Here is a 24,199-nt window from a genome sequence, read left to right on the forward strand (position 1 = left end):
ACTGCGGAGATGGTGGAGGCTGTGGCTTCCGCCCACAGCAGAACCCGCCGGACTTCCTGGAAGGCTTGACGGCTGCGCGTGCCGCCCTGGTGGTTGATGTACGCAACCGCCGTGGCGTTGTCCGACTGTATGCGGATCTGCCTGCCCTCCAGCCACCGATGGAACGCCTTTAGGGCTAGATACACTGCCCTTATCTCCAGAACATTGATCTGGAGGGAAGACTCTATCGGAGTCCAGGTTCCCTGAGCCCTGTGGTGGAGAAAAACCGCTCCCCACCCTGACAGGCTCGCGTCCGTCGTGACCACAGCCCAGGTTGGGGGTAGGAAGGATTTTCCCTGTGACAGAGAGTTGGGAAGGAGCCACCACTGAAGTGACGTCTTGGTTGCAAGGGAAAGAGAGACGTTCCTGTCGAGGGACGTCGACCTCCTGTCCCATTTGCGGAGAATGTCCCATTGGAGTGGGCGCAGATGGAACTGCGCGAAGGGCACTGCCTCCATTGCTGCCACCATCTTCCCCAGGAAGTGCATGAGGCGCCTCAAGGGGTGTGACTGACCCCGAAGAAGAGATTGCACCCCTGTCTGCAGCAAAAGCTGTTTGTCCAGCGGTAGCTTGACTACCGCTGAGTGAGTATGAAACTCCATCCCGAGGTAATTCAGTGATTGGGTCGGTGTCAACTTGGACTTTGGGAAGTTGATGAGCCACCCGAACTGCTGGAGAGTCGCCAGAGCGACGGTCAGGCTGTGTTGACACGCCACCCGGGAGGGTGCCCTGACTAGGAGATCGTCTAAGTAAGGGATCACCGAGTGTCCCTGAGAGTGTAGGACCGCCACAACGGATGCCATGACCTTGGTGAAGACCCGTGGGGCTGTCGCCAGGCCGAAAGGCAGTGCCACGAACTGAAGGTGTTCGTCCCCGATGGCGAAACGCAGGAAGCGTTGATGTTCGGGTGCGATCGGCACATGGAGATAAGCATCCTTGATGTCGATTGATGCTAGGAAGTCTCCTTGTGACATCGAAGCGATGACCGAGCGGAGAGATTCCATCCGAAATCTTCTGGTGCTCACATGCCTGTTGAGCAGTTTGAGGTCCAGAACTGGACGGAATGATCCGTCCTTCTTTGGCACCACGAACAAGTTGGAGTAGAAGCCGTGACCATGTTCCTGAGGGGGAACGGGAATCACCACTCCTTCTGTCTTCAGAACGCCCACAGCCTGAAAAAGTGCGCCGGCCCGAGATGGGGGCGGAGATGTTCTGAAGAAACGAGTCGAAGGACGAGAGCTGAACTCTATCCTGTAACCGTGAGACAGAATGTCTCTCACCCATCGGTCTTGGACATGTGGCCACCAGGCGTCGCAAAAGCGGGAGAGCCTGCCACCGACCGAGGATGCGGTTCGGGGAGGCCGAAAGCCATGAGGAGGCCGCCTTGGAGGCAGTGCCTCCGGCGGTTTTTTGGGGGCGTGACTTAGACCGCCACGCATAGGAGTTCCTCTGGCCTTTCTCTGGCCTGTTGGACGAGGAGGATTGGGACTTGGCTGAGGGCCGAAAGGACCGAAACCTCGGTTGTATTTTCCGTTGCTGAGGTCTCTTCGGTTTGGACTGGGGTAAGGACGAGTCCTTTCCCTTGGATTCCTTAATAATTTCATCCAATCGTTCGCCAAACAATCGGTCGCCAGAAAACGGCAAACCGGTTAAGAACTTCTTGGAAGCAGAGTCTGCCTTCCATTCGCGTAGCCACATGGCCCTGCGGACTGCCACCGAATTAGCGGATGCTACCGCTGTACGGCTAGCAGAGTCCAGGACGGCGTTCATGGCGTAGGACGAAAAAGCCGACGCCTGAGAAGTCAAAGACGCAACTTGCGGAGCAGAGGTACGTGTGACCGCATTAATCTCAGACAGACAAGCTGAGATAGCTTGGAGTGCCCACACGGCTGCAAAGGCCGGGGCAAAAGACGCGCCTGTGGCTTCATAGATGGATTTCACCAGGAGCTCTATCTGCCTGTCAGTGGCATCCTTGAGCGATGAGCCATCTGCAACTGATACTACAGATCTAGCCGCCAGTCTAGAGACTGGAGGATCCACCTTGGGACATTGAGCCCAACCCTTAACTACGTCAGAGGGGAAGGGGTAACGTGTGTCATTAAGGCGCTTAGTAAAGCGCTTGTCCGGAAATGCTCTGTGCTTCTGGACAGCATCTCTGAAGTTAGAGTGATCGAAAAACGCACTCCGTGTACGTTTGGGAAACCTAAACTGGTGTTTCTCCTGCTGCGAAGCCGACTCCTCTATAGGTGGAGGTGGGGGAGAAAGATCTAGCACCTGGTTGATGGATGATATAAGATCATTTACTAAGGCGTCCCCCTCAGGTGTATCAAGATTGAGGGCAACGTCAGGGTCAGAGCTCTGAGCTGCGACGTCCGCCTCGTCCTCCAGAGAGTCCTCAAGCTGAGACCCCGAGCAGCGTGAGGAAGTCGGGGAAGATTCCCAGCGAGCCCGCTTAGCCGGTCTGGGACTGTGGTCCGTGCAGGAGTCCTCCACGTGAGACCTAGGGGCCACCCCAGGAGCACGCTGCGGCGCAGACCGAGAGGGGCCTGGAGGCGATGATCCAACAGTGCCCGGGGCCTGTGTAAGGACCGGTCTGGACTGCAAGGCTTCTAGTAGCTTGGCAGACCATTTGTCCATAGACTGAGCCATGGATTGTGAAAGCGACTCAGAGAGTTTCTCAGCAAAAACTGCAAACTCTGTCCCTGCCGCCTGGACAGTGGAAGCAGGAGGGTCTGCCTGATCCGAGGGGCCCACTAGTGACCGAGGCTCCGGCTGAGCAAGTGCAACAGGGGTCGAGCATTGCTCATAGTGAGGGTAGGTGGAACCCGCAGGTAACATAGCCCCACAAGAGGTACAGGTTGCAAAAAAACCCTTTGCCTTAGCGCCCTTGCTCCTTGTGGACGACATGCTGTTGTCTCCTAGGAGAGTGATCACTGAGGGTATATAGCCAAAAGTAAACAACCCGGCCGAACAGAGAAAATATATACAAATATATATATATATATACTCCGGCACCCTAGGGGGACCAGCACCGGGAGACCGGTGTGGCTTACCGACCGCCCAAAGCGGAGTGTGTGTCCACCAGATTCCCTGCCTTAGGTCTCCCAGAGCTGCAGAGCTCGTTCCTGAAATCCTCCACCGGCAGAATGTGTGTAAAAATGGCTGCCGGAGCTCTCAGGGGAGGAGGGAGCCGTGGGCGGCGACTAGTAAAGTGCGGGAATCTGGGGCCCCACAGTGATCAGTGAGGGGGGGGAGGAAACCTAAAGTATGCTCCAGCCCTCACTGCCGACGTCAGGTCGACCGTCCCGCCCTTACCCCTGACTGGCAGGCCCGGGGGCGGGAGTTATGGTACTAGGCCGCAATGAAGCCGGGGACTAAATTTAATACCGCGGCCGACAAACAGGCTCGGTCGGCGCGGAAGTCCCGGTCTTCACAAACCAGCAGCTGCTGCAGCGTCTGTGAAACAAGCGCTCCATGCACAGTCCCCATGGGGACACAGAGTACCTTTAGATGCAGGGCCCTGTCCCTGAGGATACATAGACTAGGCTCCTGTCCGGCAGATTCCCACAGGGGCTGCGGAGGGAGCCCGGTCCCAGTGAATGGATGACCGGTCAGGATCCCACTTCTCCCAGAGCCTCTAAGGGATGGTGAAGGAAAACGGCATGTGGCTCCAGCCTCTGTACCCGCAATGGGTACCTCAACCTTAACAGCACCGCCGACGTAGTGGGGTGAGAAGGGAGCATGCCGGGGGCCCTGTGGGGGCCCTCTTTTCTTCCAACCGATAAAATCAGCAGCTGCTGCTGACTAAAATGGGAATGCATGAGTGGATGTGTGCCTCCTTCCACACAAAGCATAAAACTGAGGAGCCCGTGATGCACGGGAGGGTGTATAGGCAGAGGGGAGGGGTTACACTTTTCAGTGTAATACTTTGTGTGGCCTCCGGAGGCAGAAGCTATACACCCAATTGTCTGGGTCTCCCAATGGAGCGACAAAGAAAGACAATTTTATACATCCGACATTACAGTCAGAGGGTCTCCTGACCTGAACCAACAAACAGTGCCTTGCGAAAGTATTCGCCCCCCTTGAATTTTTCAACCTTTTCCCACATTTCAGGCTTCATACATAAAGATAAAAACGTTAATGTTCTGGTGAAGAATCAACAACAAGTGGACACAATTCTGAAGTTGAAAAAAATTTATTGCTTATTTTATGTTTTTAAAAAATAAATAACTGAAAATTGTGGCATGCAATATTATTCATCCCCTTTAAGTTAATACTTTGTAGCGCCACCTTTTGCTGCGATTACAGCTGGAGTCGCTTGGGGTATGTATCTATCAGTTTTGCACATCGAAAGGCTGAAATTCTCGCCCATTCTTCCTTTGTAAACAGCTGGAGCTGAGTGAGGTTGGATGGAGAGCGTTTGTGAACAGAAGTTTTCAGCTCTTTCCACAGATTCTCGATTGGGTTCAGGTCTGGACTGTGACTTGGCCATTCTAACACCTGGATACGTTTATTTGTGAACCATTGCATTGGAGATTTTGCTTTATGTTTGGGATCATTGTCTTGTTGGAAGACAAATCTGTGTCCCAGTCTCAGGTCTTTTGCAGAGTCCAACAGGTTTTCTTCAAGAATGGTCCTGTATTTGGCTGCATCCATCTTGCCATCAATTATAACCAACTTCCCTGTCCCTGCTGAAGAAAAGCAGGCCCAAACCATGATGCTGCCTCCACCATGTTTGACAGTGGGGATGGTGTGTTCAGGGTGATTAGCTGTGTTGCTTTTACGCCAAACATATCGTTTGGCATTGTGCCCAAATAGTTTGATTTTGGTTTCATCTGACCAGAGCACCTTCTTCCACATGTTTGGTGTCTCCCAGGTGGCTTGTGGCAAACTTTAAACAACACTTTTTATAGATATCTTTGAGAAATGTCTTTCTCCTTGCCACTCTTCCATAAAGGCCAGATTTGTGCAGTGTACGACTGATTGTTGTCCTATGGACAGACTCTCCCACATCAGCTGTAGATCTCTGCAGATCATCCAGAGTGATCATGGGCCTCTTGGCTGCATCTCTGATCAGTCTTCTCCTTGTTTGAGATGAAAGTTTGGATGGACGGCCGGGTCTTGGTAGATTTGCAGTGGTATGATCCTCCTTCCATTTCAATATGATCGCTTGCACAGTGCTTCTTGGGATGTTTAAAGTATTGGAGATCTTTTATTAACCATATCGGCTTTAAACCTCTCCACAACAGTATCACGGACCTGCCTGTTGTGTTCCTTGGTCTTCCTGATGCTCTCTGCGCTTTACACAGAACCCTGAGACTATCACAGAGCAGGGGCATTTATACGGAGACTTGATTACACACAGGGGGCTTATATTTATCATCATTAGTCATTTAGGACAACATTGGATCATTCAGAGATCCTCAATGAACTTCTGGAGGGAGTTTGCTGCGCTGAAAGTAAAGGGGATGAATAATATTGCACGCCCCAATTTTCAGTTAATTTTTATAAAAGTTTAAAATAAGTAATACATTTCATTCAACTTCACAATTGTGTCCACTTGTTGTTGATTCTTCACCAGAACATTAACATTTTTTATCTTTATGTTTTAAGCCTGAAATGTGGGAAAAGGTTGAAAAATTCAAGGGGGCCGAATACTTTCGCAAGACACTGTATATCAGGCTATTGTGTAGTGGTCAAGAGAGTTGTGAATCCGACCTAAGATACAAAATATCAATACCATCTGCGAGTTGTAGGCATCTACTGCAGACACCATGATATCCGGTGATGAATGTATGAATACTTACAGCGCTGGCTTGCAGGTTTAGGGCACTGGACGCACTTGCTGCAGGAGGGCTCAATAGTGCACTTTTTTTCAGAGGAGCAATTTTTTCATCAAACTTGGACTAAAACAGAAATACAAATTATTAGTTGGTTCATACGACCGTTCCATCTCGGATTTATCGGGGGATTAGAAGTTGCCGGTTAACATTAGAAAGACATGGCCCCCTGTATCTGTTAATACAGCTCTGTGGCTGAGCTGCAGCACCAAACACAACCTGTGGGGTGTTTGGTTTTGTTTTTGTTGTTGGGGGGAGATTCGGGGAAAGTCTTTACTTTTCTCTAATCCTGGCTTTAAAATAAATATCTAACCTGCACGGTGTCCATTTCTTTCTTCAGTTTTACCAAAAACAACTCCATAGTATTAATTTGTTCCAAAGTTCCTGGATTACTGTGTCGGAGAAGAAAAAAAAAACAAAAGTGCATAAATATCGCTTCAATCCATGATATCAGCAAAGTCTACAGGCGTCTACTGCGATGAATAGGAATGAGACTCCTTAAGGCGCGTTCACATGTTGCCATTTTGACTTAATTTACCCGCATCCGTTCGGCAAATTGTTTTAATTTGCAAAAAGACCAAAGCGTTAAATCTGGACTCTCAAGGTCTCTACAAATCCATGCAAAATCTGAGGATAGAAAGAAAGAAAAAAGGAAGAAGATATCCCGTACCTCTTGACCATTGGTTTTAACATTTTGATGCTCTGTTCCGTGTCAGAGGCCTTCATTTGCAGTTTTAATATCTCCGCTTGTTTTTGGTTTTCCAAGATAATAACCTAAAAAAGAGAGAAAAAAAAAAAAGCCGAGCAATGTACCCGGGAATAAAGAAAGGCATGTAGAGGAAAATAATAAAAGTAAAGCCGGCTATACAGGAACAGTTCAGTGATATTCAGGCTCTTTCTGACCCCGAGGAGCCGCAGCTTAAAACAGACCCGGTGGGAGAGACCGGCGTATCAATTACCACGGAGCGTCCCGAGGACGTTAGAGCAAGACACAGACCTGGAGGAGCCCAAGGCTCCCAAAAAAAAAGACGAAAAAAAGGGGGGCTGAAGTCCATGGTCTGAAAAACCCAGGGCCCCTAAACCGCCTCCATGGTACCGGCGTATTCGACTGCCGGGATGCTCACCCCCGGCATGACACAGACCCAGTGTCATGACACAGACCCATGTGACCGGCGGCGTATACCACTTGCGGGGTTCTCACCCCAGCAGGATACATACCCGGTAACCAGTGAAACAATTGCCACCAGAGGAGCCACTAAGGAGTACTTTTGCGATAGTCCCCGCCCCCGTCGCAGATGCGATCTCCTGTGTTAGCTGCCGTAGCGAACATTATCGCTACGGCAGCTTCACACGCACTTACCTGCCCTGCGATGTCGCTCTGGCCGGCGAACCGCCTCCTTCCTAAGGGGGCGGGTCGTGCGGCGTCACACGGCAGGCGGCTAATAGAAGCAGAGGGGTGGAGATGAGCGGGACGTAAACATCCCGCCCACCTTCTTCCTTCCTCATTGCAGGCGGGACACAGGTAAGGAGAAGTTCCTCGCTCCTGCGGCTTCATACACAGCGATGTGTGCTGCCGCAGGAACGAGGAACAACATCGTACCTGGTCGCTGCAGCGAAATTATGGAAATGACCGACGCTACACAGATCACCGATTTTCAACGCTTTTGCGATAGTTTATCGGTGCTTCTAGGCTTTACACGTTGCAACGTCGTTACCGGCGCCGGATGTGCGTCACTTTCGATTTGACCCCGACGATATCGCACTAGAAATGTCGCAACGTGCAAAGTACCCCTTAGGCTCAAAAAAAGAAAGAAAAAAGAAGCTGAGGCCCCAGATTAAAACCCAAGGACCCCAACCTAAAGCCGTCCTTCACTGTGGCAGCACCACAGGACTTCTGGGTCTCCCATCCTGGGACAGGAAACCGAACTGATGCGGTGGAGAGGTGCCACCCTTTTATTTTAGTGGGTTTGCTGTCCAAATGAAGGGGCGGACCTTTCTCTCTTGTCGTGGCGACGGGAAAAATACCTTATAGAGTGGACTCCTTTGTTGGCCAAACTGCAAATCTTAAGATGTAAGATTGCTGCACTCCCTGAAACCAGCGCCTGTCACTCCAATGGTAACATAAAGGACCTGACTGGTTCACTAATGAATACTTTGTTTTTCTGCTGATCAATAAAACCATAGTCATCTTGGGACAATGGAACATAAAGCCTAAATTATATGTGATGCAAAGAAACCGTGGATGAGTGCGACATTTCCCATTTAGTGATAAGGACGACATGCCATCTGTTATGATTCAGTGACCGAGGAGGATCAAAAATGCAGAAACCCAAAAAGTAACCAGAGTGGCTGGAACCTTAACGGACTGCAGACCTAATCCTGACACACACCTAGAAGTAGCCGTGGGACGAGCCTACGATGACCTAGTCGTCTCGACACAGCCGAAGAACTAAGTAATCTCACAGATAGAACTATAAGAAAAGCTAGTCTGCCTCGGAGCAATGCCCAAAGATATAGATAGCCCCCCACTTGTAAAGACTATGGTGATATAGGAAAAACACAATACAAAGCTAGAAAACAGATTCAGCAAAGATGAGGCCCAAACTATCTTTATAGGAAAGGAGAGGAGAGAGCACTGTCTGCAGCCGTAAAAACCCTAATAAATCTCAGCATGCCTGATATGGAAAGACCCTGAGCCCACACAGGCTCTCCCCCACTATATCAGTACTCTGATGTTACTGGAATCTAAAAACACTAACATAGATGAGGGACTGAATTTAATACAAAGCATGACAAAACACAATACATAGCAGAATCATGGAGCTAAGTATACAGACACTCCCAGCAGAGAATGATCCAATTCCACCAAGAACTCCACATAGGCAAAATAGGAATCAAGCAATAGTATCAAAACAGAAAAAAACACCAAGAAAGTGGAAACAATAAACAGAGGTACAAAGACCAACTTATCTGAGAGGAGTTCTGGTAGAGAAAAGGGCTGATTTCAGGATGTGCTTAGCACACAGTTGATCCATTGAGCACCGGCAAGTAACAGGAGAAAACTACTCAGTTATATAGGCCCAATCTGAAAGACCTGATTGCCAGTCCTCCACAGGTGTCTGGCTCTCATTCCACAAGTCAACTGCACCGCCAGCACTGACCACAAGAGGGAGCCCCAAACTGGAAAATGTATTCACAACAGCCATCACCTCATGGTGAGTAGGGGGTCCGACCTCTGGGACCTCCACTGATCTTGAGAATAAAAGGGGCTGCTGTGCAGATTCAGCACCCTATATATAAGGACCCTTACCTCTGCCACCGCCGCCCTATGTATCGCCTCCTCTCTGTCCACATCGCGCTTAGCAATCTGTTTCTCCAGCTTTGTCTTTCCATATTCAAATTTACTGCAACTGTAAGAGGCAAAAGACAAATGACAACTGACACTTTAACAAAATATATTCAATATACGGTTATATAGTCAATATTGGCTTATAGTGCAGATTCTCCGCTTTAATTTGAGGGTATTCACATCCTAATCGGAGTAAGGATTTACATCTCTAATATGTAGCTGCCTCTTTTTTCAAAAGTAATTGGACAAATATCTCAAAAGCTCTATAATTGGCTGCATGGACTATTCCCTTGTTAATCCATCATCAATTAAACAGGTAAAAGGTCTGGAGTCGATTCTAGGTGTGGCATTTGCATTTGGAATCTGTTTCTGTGAACCCACAATCTGTAGTTAAAGGAGCCATCGATGGAAGAGAAACCGACCATCATAACATTAAAGAAAAAAAAAAGGAGAAATCCATCAGAAAGGTTAAGAGCAGCCAGATCAAAAAAGTTTGGTATATTCAGAAAGAGGAAAAAAAAAAAAAAACCAAAACCCCACAAGTGTGGAAACTAAAAGAAGGCCTGGACGTCAGTGGAAGACAGCAGTGGTGGATGATCGTAGAATCCTTTCACAGCATACAGCTAAGTGAAAAACAGCCTCTAAGAAGTTGGTGGTTCAGTATCTAAGTCCACCATAAAGAGAAGACTTCATGAGATCAAATACAGAGGGGTCACCCACAAGGTGCAAACCATTAATCAGCCTGAAAAATAGAAATGCCAGATTAGATTTTGCCAAAAAGCATCTAAAGAAGTCGCCCAGTTCTGGAAAAGTAGCAGAGAATGGATGAGACTAAGATCATCCTGCAACAGAGTGATGGTAGGAAGAAAGTCTGGAGAAGGCTTGGAGTGTTTTCTGTATGACATGGCGGAGGTGGTGTGATGGCCGGGCATGCAAGGCTAACAATGGTCCTGCGGCACTGGTATTTATTAATGATGTGACTGAAGACAGAAGCAGGCGGATGAATTCTGAAGTGCACAGGGTGATACCTTCTGCTCAGACTCAACTAAGTGCAGCAATGTTGCTTGTACGACACATCACAGATGAACAACGACCCAACACATTTCGAAAGCTACCCAGGAGGATTTTTTTTTTTTAACTCCTTAGTGACCAGGCCAATTTTTTGCAAAACTGATGTCACTTTATATGGCTATAACGCTGCAATGTTTCAGCATATCCCAGTGATTCAGAGACTGTTTTTTCCTGAACTATTCTATGTTATGATAATGGTAAATTTAGGTCGATGTGTTTTGCATTTATATAAATATCAGAAATTTGAAAACATTTCTAAAAATTAGCAATTTTCAAACCATGAATGACTAATAGTTAATAACTAACATTTACGTAAAGTCTCCTTTACATCCGCACCATGTGTAAAATGTTCTTTTATTTTGTTAAGATGTTAGAGGCTTTAAGATTGTAACATGAAGAAAAAAAAAAAAAAAAAAAATGAACATTTCATTTTTGGTAAAGAAAATGTGTCCAATTACTTTTAAGCCCCTGAAATGAGGAGGATTTGTAGAAAAATGGCCGCAATTCCTAATAATTTCAGGAAATTTATGTTCAACTTCTTTAAAGGGAACCTGTCACCATTTTTTTGGCCTATAAGCTGCAGCCACCATCAGTGAGCTCTTATATACAGCATTCTAACATGCTGTATATAAGAGTCCAGGCCGCTGTGAGAACATAAAAAAAAACAACACTTTTTTACCTAACGGTCACGCTGCGGTGGATGAAGGCCTAATGGGCGTCTCTGTTGTCCGGTGCGGGCGCCTCCCCATTCGGCCATCTTTGTCCTCTTTCTGAAGCCTGTGTGCATGACGCGGTTACGTCAGCCACACTCACCGGTCCTGCGCAGGCGCACTACAATACTTTGATCTGCCCTGCTCAGGACCTGAATGCCGGTGAGTATGTATGACGTCGGACCCATCATGCACCGCGGCTAGAGAAGAAGTAGGACGAAGATGGCCGAAAGAGGCGGCGCCGGCACCGGACAACGGAGACGCCCATTAGGCCCTCATCCACCTCAGAGCGACCGTTAGGTAAGTATTATAAAGGGTTTTTTAAGTTGTCACAGCGGCCTGGGATCTTATATACAGCATGTTAGAATGCTGTATACAGTTAGGTCCACAAATATTTGGACAGTGACACAAGTTTTGTTATTTTAGCTGTTTACAAAAACATGTTCAGAAATACAATTATATATATATATGGGCTGAAAGTGCACACTCCCAGCTGCAATGAAGGGAATTTTGTTTACTTACCGTAAATTCCTTTTCTTCTAGCTCCTAATGGGAGACCCAGACAATTGGGTGTATAGCTTCTGCCTCCGGAGGCCACACAAAGTATTACACTCAAAAGTGTAACCCCTCCCCTCTGCCTATACACCCTCCCGTGCCTCACGGGCTCCTCAGTTTTGGTGCAAAAGCAGGAAGGAGGAAACTTATAAATTGGTCTAAGGTAAATTCAATCCGAAGGATGTTCGGAGAACTGAAAACCATGAACCAAAAGAACAATTCAACATGAACAAAATGTGTACACAAAAGAACAACCAGCCCGAAGGGAACAGGGGCGGGTGCTGGGTCTCCCAATAGGAGCTAGAAGAAAAGGAATTTACGGTAAGTAAACAAAATTCCCTTCTTCTTTGTCGCTCCATTGGGAGACCCAGACAATTGGGACGTCCAAAAGCAGTCCCTGGGTGGGTAAAAGAATACCTCGATAAAAAGAGCCGACACGACTCCCTCTTACAGGTGGGCAACCGGCGCCTGAAGGACTCGCCTACCTAGACTGGCGTCTGCCGAAGCATAGGTATGCACCTGATAGTGTTTTGTGAAGGTGTGCAGACTAGACCAGGTAGCTGCCTAACACACCTGCTGAGCCGTAGCCCGGTGTCGCAATGCCCAGGACGCACCCACGGCTCTGGTAGAATGGGCTTTCAGCCCCGAAGGAAGTGGAAGCCCCGCAGAACGGTAAGCTTCAAGAATCGGTTCCTTGATCCACCGAGCCAAGGTTGACTTGGAAGCCTGCGATCCCTTACGCCGGCCAGCGACAAGGACAAAGAGCGCATCTGAACGGCGCAGGGGCGCCGTGCGAGACACGTAGAACCGGAGTGCTCTCACTAGATCTAATGAGTGCAAATCCTTTTCACATTGGTGAATTGGATTAGGGCAAAATGAAGGTAAGGAGATATCCTGATTGAGATGAAAAGGAGATACCACCTTAGGGAGAAATTCCGGGACAGGACGCAGAACCACCTTATCCTGGTGAAAAACCAGGAAGGGGGATTTGCATGACAGCGCTGCAAGCTCCGACACTTTTCGGAGTGATGTAACTGCCACTAGAAATGCCACCTTTTGCGAAAAACGTGATAAAGAGACATCCCGCAGCGGCTCGAAAGGTGGTTTCTGAAGAGCCGTTAGCACCCTGTTAAGGTCCCAGGGTTCCAGCAGGCGCTTGTAAGGTGGGACTATGTGGCAAACTCCCTGCAGGAACGTGCGGACCTGCGGAAGCCTGGCCAGACGCTTTTGAAAAAATACTGAGATCGCCGATACTTGTCCCTTGAGAGAGCCGAGTGACAAACCCTTGTCCATTCCGGATTGAAGGAATGAAAGAAAAATGGGTAAGGCAAAAGGCCAGGGAGCAAAACCATTATCAGAGCACCAGGACAAGAAGATCCGCCAAGACCTGTAATAGATCTTTGCGGAAGTTGGTTTCCTGGCCTGTCTCATAGTGGCAATGACATCCTGAAATAACCCTGAAGACGCTAGGAGCCAGGACTCAATGGCCACACAGTCAGGTTGAGGGCCGCAGAATTCAGATGGAAAAACGGCCCTTGTGACAGCAAGTCTGGGCGGTCTGGAAGCGCCCACGGCTGACCCACCGTGAGATGCCACAGATCCGGGTACCACGACCGCCTCGGCCAATCTGGAGCGACGAGAATGGCGCGACGACAGTCGGACCTGATCTTGCGTGACACTCTGGGCAGCATCGCCAGGGGAGGAAATACATAAGGCAGTCGAAACTGCGACCAATCCTGAACTAATGCGTCCGCCGCCAGAGCTCTGTGATCTTGAGACCGTGCCATGAATGCCGGGACTTTGTTGTTGTGCCGTGACGCCATGAGATCGACGTCCGGCGTTCCCCAGCGGCGACAGATCTCTCGAAACACGTTGGGAAGTTGATGATCCACCCGAACTGCTGGAGAGTCTCCAGAGCGATGGTAAGGCTGTGTTGACACTCCTCCCGAGAAGGTGCCCTGACTAGGAGATCGTCTAAGTAGGGAATCACCGAGTGGCACTGAGAGTGTAGGACCGCCACGACGGATGCCATGACTTTGGTGCAAACCCGTGGGGCTGTCGCCAGGCCGAAAGGCAATGCCACGAACTGAAGGTGTTCGTCCCAGATGGCGAAACGCAAGAAGCGTTGATGTTCGGGTGCGATCGGCACGTGGAGATAAGCATCCTTGATGTCGATCGATGCTAGGAAGTCTCCTTGTGACATCGATGCGATGACCGAGCGGAGAGATTCCATCTGAAACCGTCTGGTGCTCACATGTCTGTTGAGTAGTTTGAGGTCCAGAACGGGACGGAATGATCCGTCCTTCTTGGGCACCACGAACAAGTTGGAGTAAAAGCAGCGACCAAGTTCCTGAGGGGGAACGGGAATCACAACTCCTTCTGCCTTCAGAGCATCCACTGCCTGAAAAAGTGCGTCGGCCCGAGCGGGGGGCGGAGAGGTTCTGAAGAAACGAGTCGGAGGACGAGAGCTGAACTCTATCCTGTAACCGTGAGACAGAATGTCTCTCACCCATCGGTCTTGAACATGTGGCCACCAGGCGTCGCAAAAGCGGGAGAGCCTGCCACCGACCGAGGATGCAGTTCGGGGATGCCAAGAGTCATGAGGAGGCCGCCTTGGAGGCAGTGCCTCCTGCGGCTTTTTGGGGTCGTGACTTAGACCGCCACGCATAGGAGTTCCTCTGGCCTTTCTCCGGCCTGTTGGACGAAGAGGATTGGGACTTGGCGGAGGGACGAAAGGACCGAAACCTCGATTGTATTTTCCGTTGCTGAGGTCTCTTCGGTTTGGACTGGGGTAAGGAGGAGTCCTTTCCCTTGGATTCCTTAATAATCTCATCCAATCGTTCGAGAAACAATCGGTCGCCAGCAAACGGCAAACCGGTTAAGAACCTCTTGGAAGCCGAGTCGGCCTTCCATTCTCGCAGCCACATGGCCCTGCGGACTGCCACTGAATTAGCGGATGCCACCGCTGTACGGCTAGCAGAGTCTAGGACTGCGTTCATGGCGTAGGAAGAAAATGCCGACGCCTGAGAAGTCAAAGACGCAACCTGCGGAGCAGAAGTACGTGTGACCGCATTAATCTCAGCCAGACAAGCTGAGATAGCTTGGAGTGCCCACACGGCTGCAAAAGCCGGGGCAAAAGACGCGCCCGTGGCTTCATAGATGGATTTCACCAGGAGCTCTATCTGCCTGTCAGTGGCATCTTTTAGCGATGAGCCATCTGCAACCGATACCACAGATCTAGCCGCCAATCTAGAGACTGGAGGATCCACCTTGGGACATTGAGCCCAACCCTTAACAACGTCAGAGGGGAAGGGGTAACGTGTGTCAGTAAGGCGCTTAGTAAAGCGCTTGTCCGGAACCGCTCTGGGCTTCTGGACAGCATCTCTGAAGTTAGAGTGATCGAAAAACGCACTCCGTGTACGTTTGGGGAACCGAAACTGGTGTTTCTCCTGCTGAGAAGCCGACTCCTCTATAGGTGGAGGCGGTGGAGATAGATCTAACACCTGGTTGATGGACGAGATAAGATAATTTACTAAGGCGTGCCCTTCAGGTGTATCAAGGTTGAGGGCGACGTCAGGGTCAGAGCCCTGAGCTGCGCCGTCCGCCTCGTCCTCCAGAGAGTCATCAAGGTGGGACCCCGAGCAGCGTGAAGAAGTCGGGGAAGATTCCCAGCGAGCCCGCTTAGCCGGTCTGGGACTGTGGTCCGTGCAGGAGTTCTCCACGTGAGGCCTAGGGTCCCCCCCGGGAGCGCGCTGCGACGCGGACCGAGAGGTACCTGGAGGCGACGAACCAACAGGGCCCGGGGCCTGTGTAAGGACCGGTCTGGACTGCAAGGCTTCTAGCAGCTTGGCAGACCATTTGTCCATAGACTGAGCCATGGATTGTGAAAGTGACTCAGAGAGTTTCTCAGCAAAAACTGCAAACTCTGTCCCTGCCGCCTGGACAGGGGGAGCAGGGGGGTCTACCTGAGCCGAGGGGCCCACTAGTGACCGAGGCTCCGGCTGAGCAAGCGAAACAGGGGTCGAGCATTGCTCACAGTGAGGGTAGGTGGAACCCGCAGGTAACATAGCCGCACAAGAGGTACAGGACGCAAAAAAACCCTGTGCCTTAGCGCCCTTGCTCCTTGTGGACGACATGCTGTTGTCTCCTAGGAGAGTGATCACTGAGGGTATATGGGAAAGGGTATACAGCCCGGCCGAACAGAAATATATATATACAGAATACGTATCTATTCCGGCACCCTAGGGGGACCAGCACCGGGTGACTACCGATGTGGCTTACCGACCGCTAAAAAGCGGAGTGTGTGTCCTCCAGATTCCCTGCCTTAGGTCTCCCAGAGCTGCAGAGCTCTTCCTTGATAATCCTCCACCGGCAGAATGGCAGAAAAATGGCTGCCGGAGCTCTCAGGGGAGGAGTGGAGCCGTGGGCGGCGCTAGGAAAGTGCGGGAATCTGGGGTCCCCACAGTGATCAGTGAGGGGGGAGGAAACATACAGGATGCTCCGGCCCTCACATCCGACGTCAGGTCGGCCGTCCCGCCCTTACCCCTGACAGACAGGCCCGGGGCGGGAGTTTTTCTACTAGGCCGCGATGAAGCCGGGGACTAAATTTAAGACCGCGGCCGACAAGCAGGCGCGGTCGGCGCGGAAGTCCGCCGGTCTTCACAAATCAGCAGCTGCTGCAGCGTCCGGGAAAAAGGCGCTCCATGCACAGTCCCCATGGGAACACAGAGTACCTTATAGATGCAGGGCCCGGTCCCTGAGGATGAATAGACTCCTGTCCGGCAGATTCCCACAGGGGCTGCGGAGGGAGCCCGGTCCCAGTAAATGGATGACCGGTCAGGATCCCACTTCTCCCAGAGCCGCTAAGGGATGGTGAAGGAAAAACGGCATGAGGCTCCGGCCTTTGTACCCGCAATGGGTACCTCAACCTTAACAGCACCGCCGACGTAGTGGGGTGAGAAGGGAACATGCCGGGGGCCCCGTGGGGGCCCGCTTTTCTTCCAACCGATATAACTAAAATGAGAATGCATGAGTGGATGTGTGCCTCCTTCCACACAAAGCATAAAACTGAGGAGCCCGTGATGCACGGGAGGGTGTATAGGCAGAGGGGAGGGGTTACATTTTTAAAGTGTAATACTTTGTGTGGCCTCCGGAGGCAGAAGCTATACACCCAATTGTCTGGGTCTCCCAATGGAGCGACAAAGAAATGAGAGTTTTCACATCCAAATCGGAGAAAGGGTTTAGGAATCATAGCCCTGTAATGCATAGCCTCCTCTTTTTCAAGGGACCAAAAGTAATTGGACAAGGGACTCTAAGGGCTGCAATTAACTCTGAATGCGTCTCCCTCGTTAACCTGTAATCAATGAAGTAGTTAAAAGGTCTGGGGTTGATTACAGGTGTGTGGTTTTGCATTTGGAAGCTGTTGCTGTGACCAGACAACATGCGGTCTAAGGAACTCTCAATTGAGGTGAAGCAGAACATCCTGAGGCTGAAAAAAAAGAAAAAATCCATCAGAGCGATAGCAGACATGCTTGGAGTAGCAAAATCAACAGTCTGGTACATTCTGAGAAAAAAGGAATTGACTGGTGAGCTTGGGAACTCAAAAAGGCCTGGGCGTCAACGGATGACAACAGTGGTGGATGATCGCCGCATACTTTCTTTGGTGAAGAAGAACCCGTTCACAACATCAACTGAAGTCCAGAACACTCTCAGTGAAGTAGGTGTATCTGTCTCTAAGTCAACAGTAAAGAGAAGACTCCATGAAAGTAAATACAAAGGGTTCACATCTAGATGCAAACCATTCATCAATTCCAAAAATAGACAGGCCAGAGTTAAATTTGCTGAAAAACACCTCATGAAGCCAGCTCAGTTCTGGAAAAGTATTCTATGGACAGATGAGACAAAGATCAACCTGTACCAGAATGATGGGAAGAAAAAAGTTTGGAGAAGAAAAGGGAACGGCACATGATCCAAGGCACACCACATCCTCTGTAAAACATGGTGGAGGCAACGTGATGGCATGGGTATGCATGGCTTTCAATGGCACTGGGTCACTTGTGTTTATTGATGACATAACAGCAGACAAGAGTAGCCGGATGAATTCTGAAGTGTACCGGGATATACTTTCAGCCCAGATTCAGCCAAATGCCGCAAAGTTGATTGGACGGCGCTTCATAGTACAGATGGACAATGACCCCAAGCATACAGCCAAAGCTACCCAGGAGTTCATGAGTGCAAAGAAGGGAATTTTGTTTACTTACCGTAAATTCGTTTTCTTCTAGCTCCAATTGGGAGACCCAGACAATTGGGTGTATAGCTTCTGCCTCCGGAGGCCACACAAAGTATTACACTCAAAAGTGTAACCCCTCCCCTCTGCCTATACACCCTCCCGTGCCTCACGGGCTCCTCAGTTTTGGTGCAAGAGCAGGAAGGAGGAAACTTATAAATTGGTCTAAGGTAAATTCAATCCGAAGGATGTTCGGAGAACTGAAAACCATGAACCAAAGAAACAATTGAACATGAACAACATGTGTACACAACAGAACAACAAGCCCGAAGGGAACAGGGGCGGGTGCTGGGTCTCCCAATTGGAGCTAGAAGAAAAGGAATTTACGGTAAGTAAACAAAATTCCCTTCTTCTTTGTCGCTCCATTGGGAGACCCAGACAATTGGGACGTCCAAGAGCAGTCCCTGGGTGGGTAAAAGAATACCTCGATAAATAGAGCCGACACGGCTCCCTCTTACAGGTGGGCAACCGCCGCCTGAAGGACTCGCCTACCTAGACTGGCATCTGCCGAAGCATAGGTATGCACCTGATAGTGTTACGTGAAAGTGTGCAGGCTAGACCAGGTAGCTGCCTGACACACCTGCTGAGCCGTCGCCCGGTGCCGCAATGCCCAGGACGCACCCACGGCTCTTGTAGAATGGGCTTTCAGCCCCGAAGGAAGCGGAAGCCCCGAAGAACGGTAAGCTTCAAGAATCGGTTCCTTGATCCACCGAGCCAAGGTTGACTTGGAAGCCTGCGAACCCTTACGCTGACCGGCGACAAGTACAAAGAGTGCATCTGAACGGCGCAGGGGCGCTGTGCGAGACACGTAGTACCGGAGTGCTCTCACTAGATCTAATGAGTGCAAATCCTTTTCACATTGGTGAATTGGATTAGGGCAAAAAGAAGGTAAGGTGATATCCTGATTGAGATGAAAAGGAGATACCACCTTAGGGAGAAATTCCGGAACAGGACGCAGAACCACCTTATCCTGGTGAAAAACCAGGAAGGGGGCTTTGCATGACAGCGCTGCAAGATCCGACACTCTTCAGAGTGATGTGACTGCCACTAGAAATGCCACCTTCTGCGAAAGGCGTGATAAGGAGACATCTCGCAGCGGCTCGAAAGGTGGTTTCTGAAGAGCCGTTAGCACCCTGTTAAGGTCCCAGGGCTCTAGTGGGCGCTTGTAAGGTGGGACTATGTGGCATACTCCTTGCAGGAACGTGCGGACCTGCGGGAGCCTGGCCAGGCGCCTTTGAAAAAATACTGAGAGCGCCGATACTTGTCCCTTGAGAGAGCTTAGTGACAAACCTTTGTCCATTCCAGATTGAAGGAAGGAAAGAAAAATGGGTAAGGCAAAAGGCCAGGGAGTAAACCCATTCACAGAGCACCAGGACAAGAATATCCGCCAAGTCCTGTAATAGATCTTGGCGGACGTCGGTTTCCCGGCTTGTCTCATAGTGGCAATGACATCCTGAGATAACCCTGACGATGCTAGGAGCCAGGACTCAATGGCCACACAGTCAGGTTGAGGGCCGCAGAATTCAGATGGAAAAACGGCCCTTGTGACAGCAAGTCTGTGCGGTCTGGAAGGGCCCACGGTTGACCCACCGTGAGATGCCACAGATCCGGGTACCACGACCTTCTCGGCCAGTCTGGAGCGACGAGAATGGCGCGGCGGCAGTCGGACCTGATCTTGCGTAATACTCTGGGTAACATCGCCAGAGGAAGAAACACATAAGGCAGTTGAAACTGCGACCAATCCTGTACTAATGCATCCGCCGCCAGAGCTCTGTGATCCTGAGATCGTGCCATGAATGCTGGGACCTTGTTGTTGTGCCGTGACGCCATGAGATCGACGTCCGGCGTTCCCCAGCGGCGACAGATCTCTCGAAACACCTCTGGGTGCAGAGACTATTCCCCCGCGTCCATGCCCTGACGACTGAGAAAATCTGCTTCCCAGTTTTCTACTCCCGGTATGTGAACTGCGGAGATGGTGGATGCTGTGGCTTCCACCCACTGCAGAATTCGCCGTACTTCCTGGAAGGCTTGACGACTGCGAGTGCCGCCCTGGTGATTGATGTAGGCGACTGCAGTGGCGTTGTCCGACTGGATACGGATCTGCCTGTCCTCCAGCCACTGATGGAACGCCAATAGGGCTAGATACACTGCCCTTATCTCCAGAACATTGATCTGAAGGGAAGACTACCTCGGAGTCCAGGTCCCCTGAGCCCTGTGGTGGAGAAACACTGCTCCCCACCCTGACAGGCTCGCGTCCGTGGTGACCACAGCCCAGGTTGGGGGCAGGAAGGATTTTCCCTGCGATAGAGAAGTGGGAAGAAGCCACCACTGAAGAGACGTCTTGGTTGCCAGGGAAAGAGAGACATTCTTGTCGAGGGAAGTCGATCTCTTGTCCCACTTGTGGAGAATGTCCCATTGGAGTGGGCGTAGATGAAATTGCGCGAAGGGCACTGCCTCCATTGCTGCCACCATCTTCCCTAGGAAGTGCATGAGGCGCCTCAATGGGTGTGACTGACTCTGAAGAAGAGATTGCACCCCTGCTTGCAGAGAAAGCTGTTTGTCCAGTGGTAGCTTGACTACCGCTGACTGGGTATGAAACTCCATCCCGAGGTAGGTCAATGACTGGGTCGGTGTCAACTTGGATTTTGGAAAGTTGATGATCCACCCGAACTGCTGGAGAGTCTCCAGAGCGACGGTAAGGCTGTGTTGACATGCTTCCCGAGACGGTGCCCTGACTAGGAGATCGTCTAAGTAGGGAATCACCGAGTGGCCTTGGGAGTGTAGGACCGCCACAACGGATGCCATGACTTTGGTGCAAACCCGTGGGGCTGTCGCCAAGCCGAAAGGCAATGCCACGAACTGAAGGTGTTCGTCCCCTATGGCGAAACGCAAGAAGCGTTGATGTTCGGGTGCGATCGGCACATGGAGATAAGCATCTTTGATGTCGATCGATGCGAGAAAGTCTCCCTGTGACATCGAAGCGATGACCGAGCGGAGAGATTCCATCCTGAACCGTCTGGTTCTCACATGTCTGTTGAGCAGTTTGAGGTCCAGAACGGGACGGAATGAACCGTCCTTCTTTGGCACCACGAACAAGTTGGAGTAAAAGCCGCGCCCCTGTTCCTGAGGGGGGACGGGAATCACAACTCCTTTTGTCTTCAGAGCGGCCACTGCCTGAAGAAGTGCGTCGGCCCGAGCAGGGGGGGGGGGGAGGTTGTGAAGAAACGAGTTGGAGGACGAGAGGTGAACTCTATCCTGTAACCGTGAGACAGAATGTCTCTCACCCATCGGTCTTGAACATGTGGCCACCAGGTGTCGCAAAAGCGGGAGAGCCTGCCACCGACTGAGGATGCGGTTCGGGGATGCCAAGAATCATGAGGAGGCCGCCTTGGAGGCAGTGCCTCCGGCAGCCTTTTGGGGGCGTGACTTAGACCGCCACGCGTAGGAGTTCCTCTGACCTTTCTCCGGCCTATTGGACGAAGAGGATTGGGACTTGGCGGAGGGGCGAAAGGACCGAAACCTCGATTGTATCTTACGTTGCTGAGGTCGCTTCGGTCTGGACTGGAGTAAGGAGGAGTCCTTTCCCTTGGATTCTTTAATAATCTCATCCAATCGTTCTCCAAACAATCGGTCGCCAGAAAACGGCAAACCGGTTAGGAATCTCTTGGAAGCCGAGTCTGCCTTCCATTCGCGCAGCCACATGGCTCTGCGGACTGCCACAGAATTAGCGGATGCCACCGCTGTACGGCTAGCAGAGTCTAGGACTGCATTCATGGCGTATGAAGAAAACGCCGACGCCTGAGAAGTCAAAGACGCAACCTGCGGAGCAGAAGTACGTGTGACCGCATTAATCTCGGTTAGACAAGCCGAGATAGCTTGGAGTGCCCACACGGCTGCAAAAGCCGGGGCAAAGGACGCGCCCGTGGCTTCATAGATGGATTTCACCAGGAGCTCTATCTGCCTGTCAGTGGCATCTTTTAGCGATGAGCCATCTGCAACCGATACCACAGATCTAGCCGAGACTAGAGGATCCACCTTGGGACACTGAGCCCAACCCTTAACTACGTCAGAGGGGAAGGGGTAACGTGTGTCAGCAAGGCGCTTAGTTAAGCGCTTGTCCGGAACCGCTCTGGGTTTCTGGACAGCATCCTTGAAGTTAGAGTGGTCGAAAAACGCACTCCGTGTACGTTTGGGGAACCGAAACTGGTGTTTCTCCTGCTGAGAAGCCGACTCCTCTATAGGTGGAGGCGGGGGAGATAGATCTAACACCTGGTTGATGGACGAGATAAGATCATTTACTAAGGCGTCCCCTTCAGGTGTATCAAGGTTGAGGGCAACGTCATGGTCAGAGCCCTGAGCTGCGACCTCCGCCTCGTCCTCCAGCGAGTCCTCCAGCCGGGAACCTGAGCAGCGTGATGAAGCTGAGGATTCCAAGCGGGCCCGCTTAGCTGGTCTGGGGCTGTGGTCCGTGGAGGAGTCCTCCACGTGAAACCTAGAGCCCACCCCGGGAGCGCGCTGCGGCGTGGACCGAGAGGGACCTGGAGGCGCCGATCCAACAGTGTCCTGGGTCTGTGTAAGGACCGGTCTGGACTGCAAGGCTTCTAGCAGCTTGGCAGACCATTTGTCCATAGACTTAACCATGGATTGTGAAAGTGACTCAGAGAGCTTCTCAGCAAAAACTGCAAACTCTGTCCCTGCCGCCTGGACAGTGGTAGCATGGGGGTCTACCTGAGCCGAGGGGCCCACAAGTGGTCGCGGCTCCGGCTGAGTCAGTGTAACAGGGGTCGAGCATTGCTCACAGTGAGGGTAGGTGGAACCCGCAGGCAACATAGCCCCAGAAGAGGTACAGGTCGCAAAGAAACCCTGCGCCTTAGCGCTCTTGCTCCTTGTGGACGACATGCTGTTGTGTCCCAGGAGAGTGATCACAGAGGGTATAAGGGAAGAGTATACAGCCCGGCCGAACAGAGATATATATATATATATATATATATATATATATATATATATATATATATATATATATATATATAAAGATATATAATACGTATCTATTCAGGCAACCCAGGGGGACCAGCACCGGATGACCGGTGTGGCTTACCGACCGCCAAAAAGCGGCGTGTGTCCTCCAGATTCCCTGCTCCAGGTCTCCCAGCGGTGAAGAGCTCTTTCCTGATGATTCTCCAGCGCAGAATGTCTGAAAAAAATGGCTGCTGGAGCTCTCAGAGGGGGAGTGGAGCGGTGGGCGGCACCAGGAAAAAGTGCGGGAATCTGGGGTCCCTATTGTGATCAAAGAGGGGGGAGGAAGCATACAGGATGCTCCGGCCCTCACTGCCGACGTCAGGACGGCTGTCCCGCCCCTACCCTGACAGACAGGTCCGGGGGCGGGAGTCTTGCCAGTAGGCCGCAACTGAAGCCGGGGACTAAATTTATGACCGCGGCCGACAAGCAGGCGCGGTCGGCGCGGACGTCCCCCGGCTTTCACGGATCAGCAGCCGCTGTGTGTCCCAGGCAGCGTCCGGTCGGCTGTCCCGCCCCTACCCTGACAGACAGGTCCGGGGGCGAGATTTGCAAGTAGGCCGCAACTGAAGCCGGGGACTAAATTTATGACCGCGGCCGACAAACAGGCGCGGTCGGCGCGGAAGTCCCCCGGCTTTCACGGCCTAGCAGCCCTTGCAGCGTCCGGGTGCCAGGCGCTCCATAAACCGTCCCCATGGGGACACAGAGTACCTGACAGATGCAGGGCCCGGTCCCTGATGAAGAAAATACTCCGGTCCGGCAGATTCCACACAGGGGCTGCGGAGGAAGCACGGTCCCAGTACCTGGATGACCGCTCAGGATCCCACTTCTCCCAGAGCCCCCAAGGGATGGTGAAGGAAATACGGCATGAGGCTCCGGCCGTCGTACCCGCAATGGGTACCTCAACCTTAACAGCACCGCCGGCGTAGTGGGGTGAGAAGGGAGCATGCCGGGGGCCCCGTGGTAGCCCTCTTTTCTTCCAACCGATAACATCAGCAGCTGCTGCTGACTAAAATGGGAATGCATGAGTGGATGTGTGCCTCCTTCCACACAAAGCATAAAACTGAGGAGCCCGTGAGGCACGGGAGGGTGTATAGGCAGAGGGGAGGGGTTACACTTTTGAGTGTAATACTTTGTGTGGCCTCCGGAGGCAGAAGCTATACACCCAATTGTCTGGGTCTCCCAATGGAGCGACAAAGAAAAAGTGGAACATTCTGCAATGGCCAAGTCAATCACCAGATTTAACCCAATTGAGCATGCATTTCACTTGCTCAAATCCAGACTTAAGACGGAAAGACCCACAAACAAGGAAGACCTGAAGGCTGCGGCTGTA

At 51.2% G+C, this 24,199-nt stretch overlaps 1 protein-coding gene across 1 annotated transcript in view; it reads right to left on the minus strand.

The window, feature by feature from the left end:
* TTC3 (tetratricopeptide repeat domain 3) overlaps positions 1-24,199 on the minus strand; it is a 198,987-nt gene that overhangs the window by 13,949 nt on the left and 160,839 nt on the right. The window contains 4 exon segments of the mRNA XM_075333306.1: positions 5,847-5,945; positions 6,193-6,271; positions 6,550-6,653; positions 9,190-9,289. Of these exon segments, the coding sequence (XP_075189421.1) occupies positions 5,847-5,945; positions 6,193-6,271; positions 6,550-6,653; positions 9,190-9,289 (382 nt within the window).

The sequence above is a fragment of the Anomaloglossus baeobatrachus genome, chromosome 2 (genome assembly GCF_048569485.1).
Source record: "Anomaloglossus baeobatrachus isolate aAnoBae1 chromosome 2, aAnoBae1.hap1, whole genome shotgun sequence".
NCBI classification, from domain to species: Eukaryota; Metazoa; Chordata; class Amphibia; order Anura; family Aromobatidae; genus Anomaloglossus; species Anomaloglossus baeobatrachus.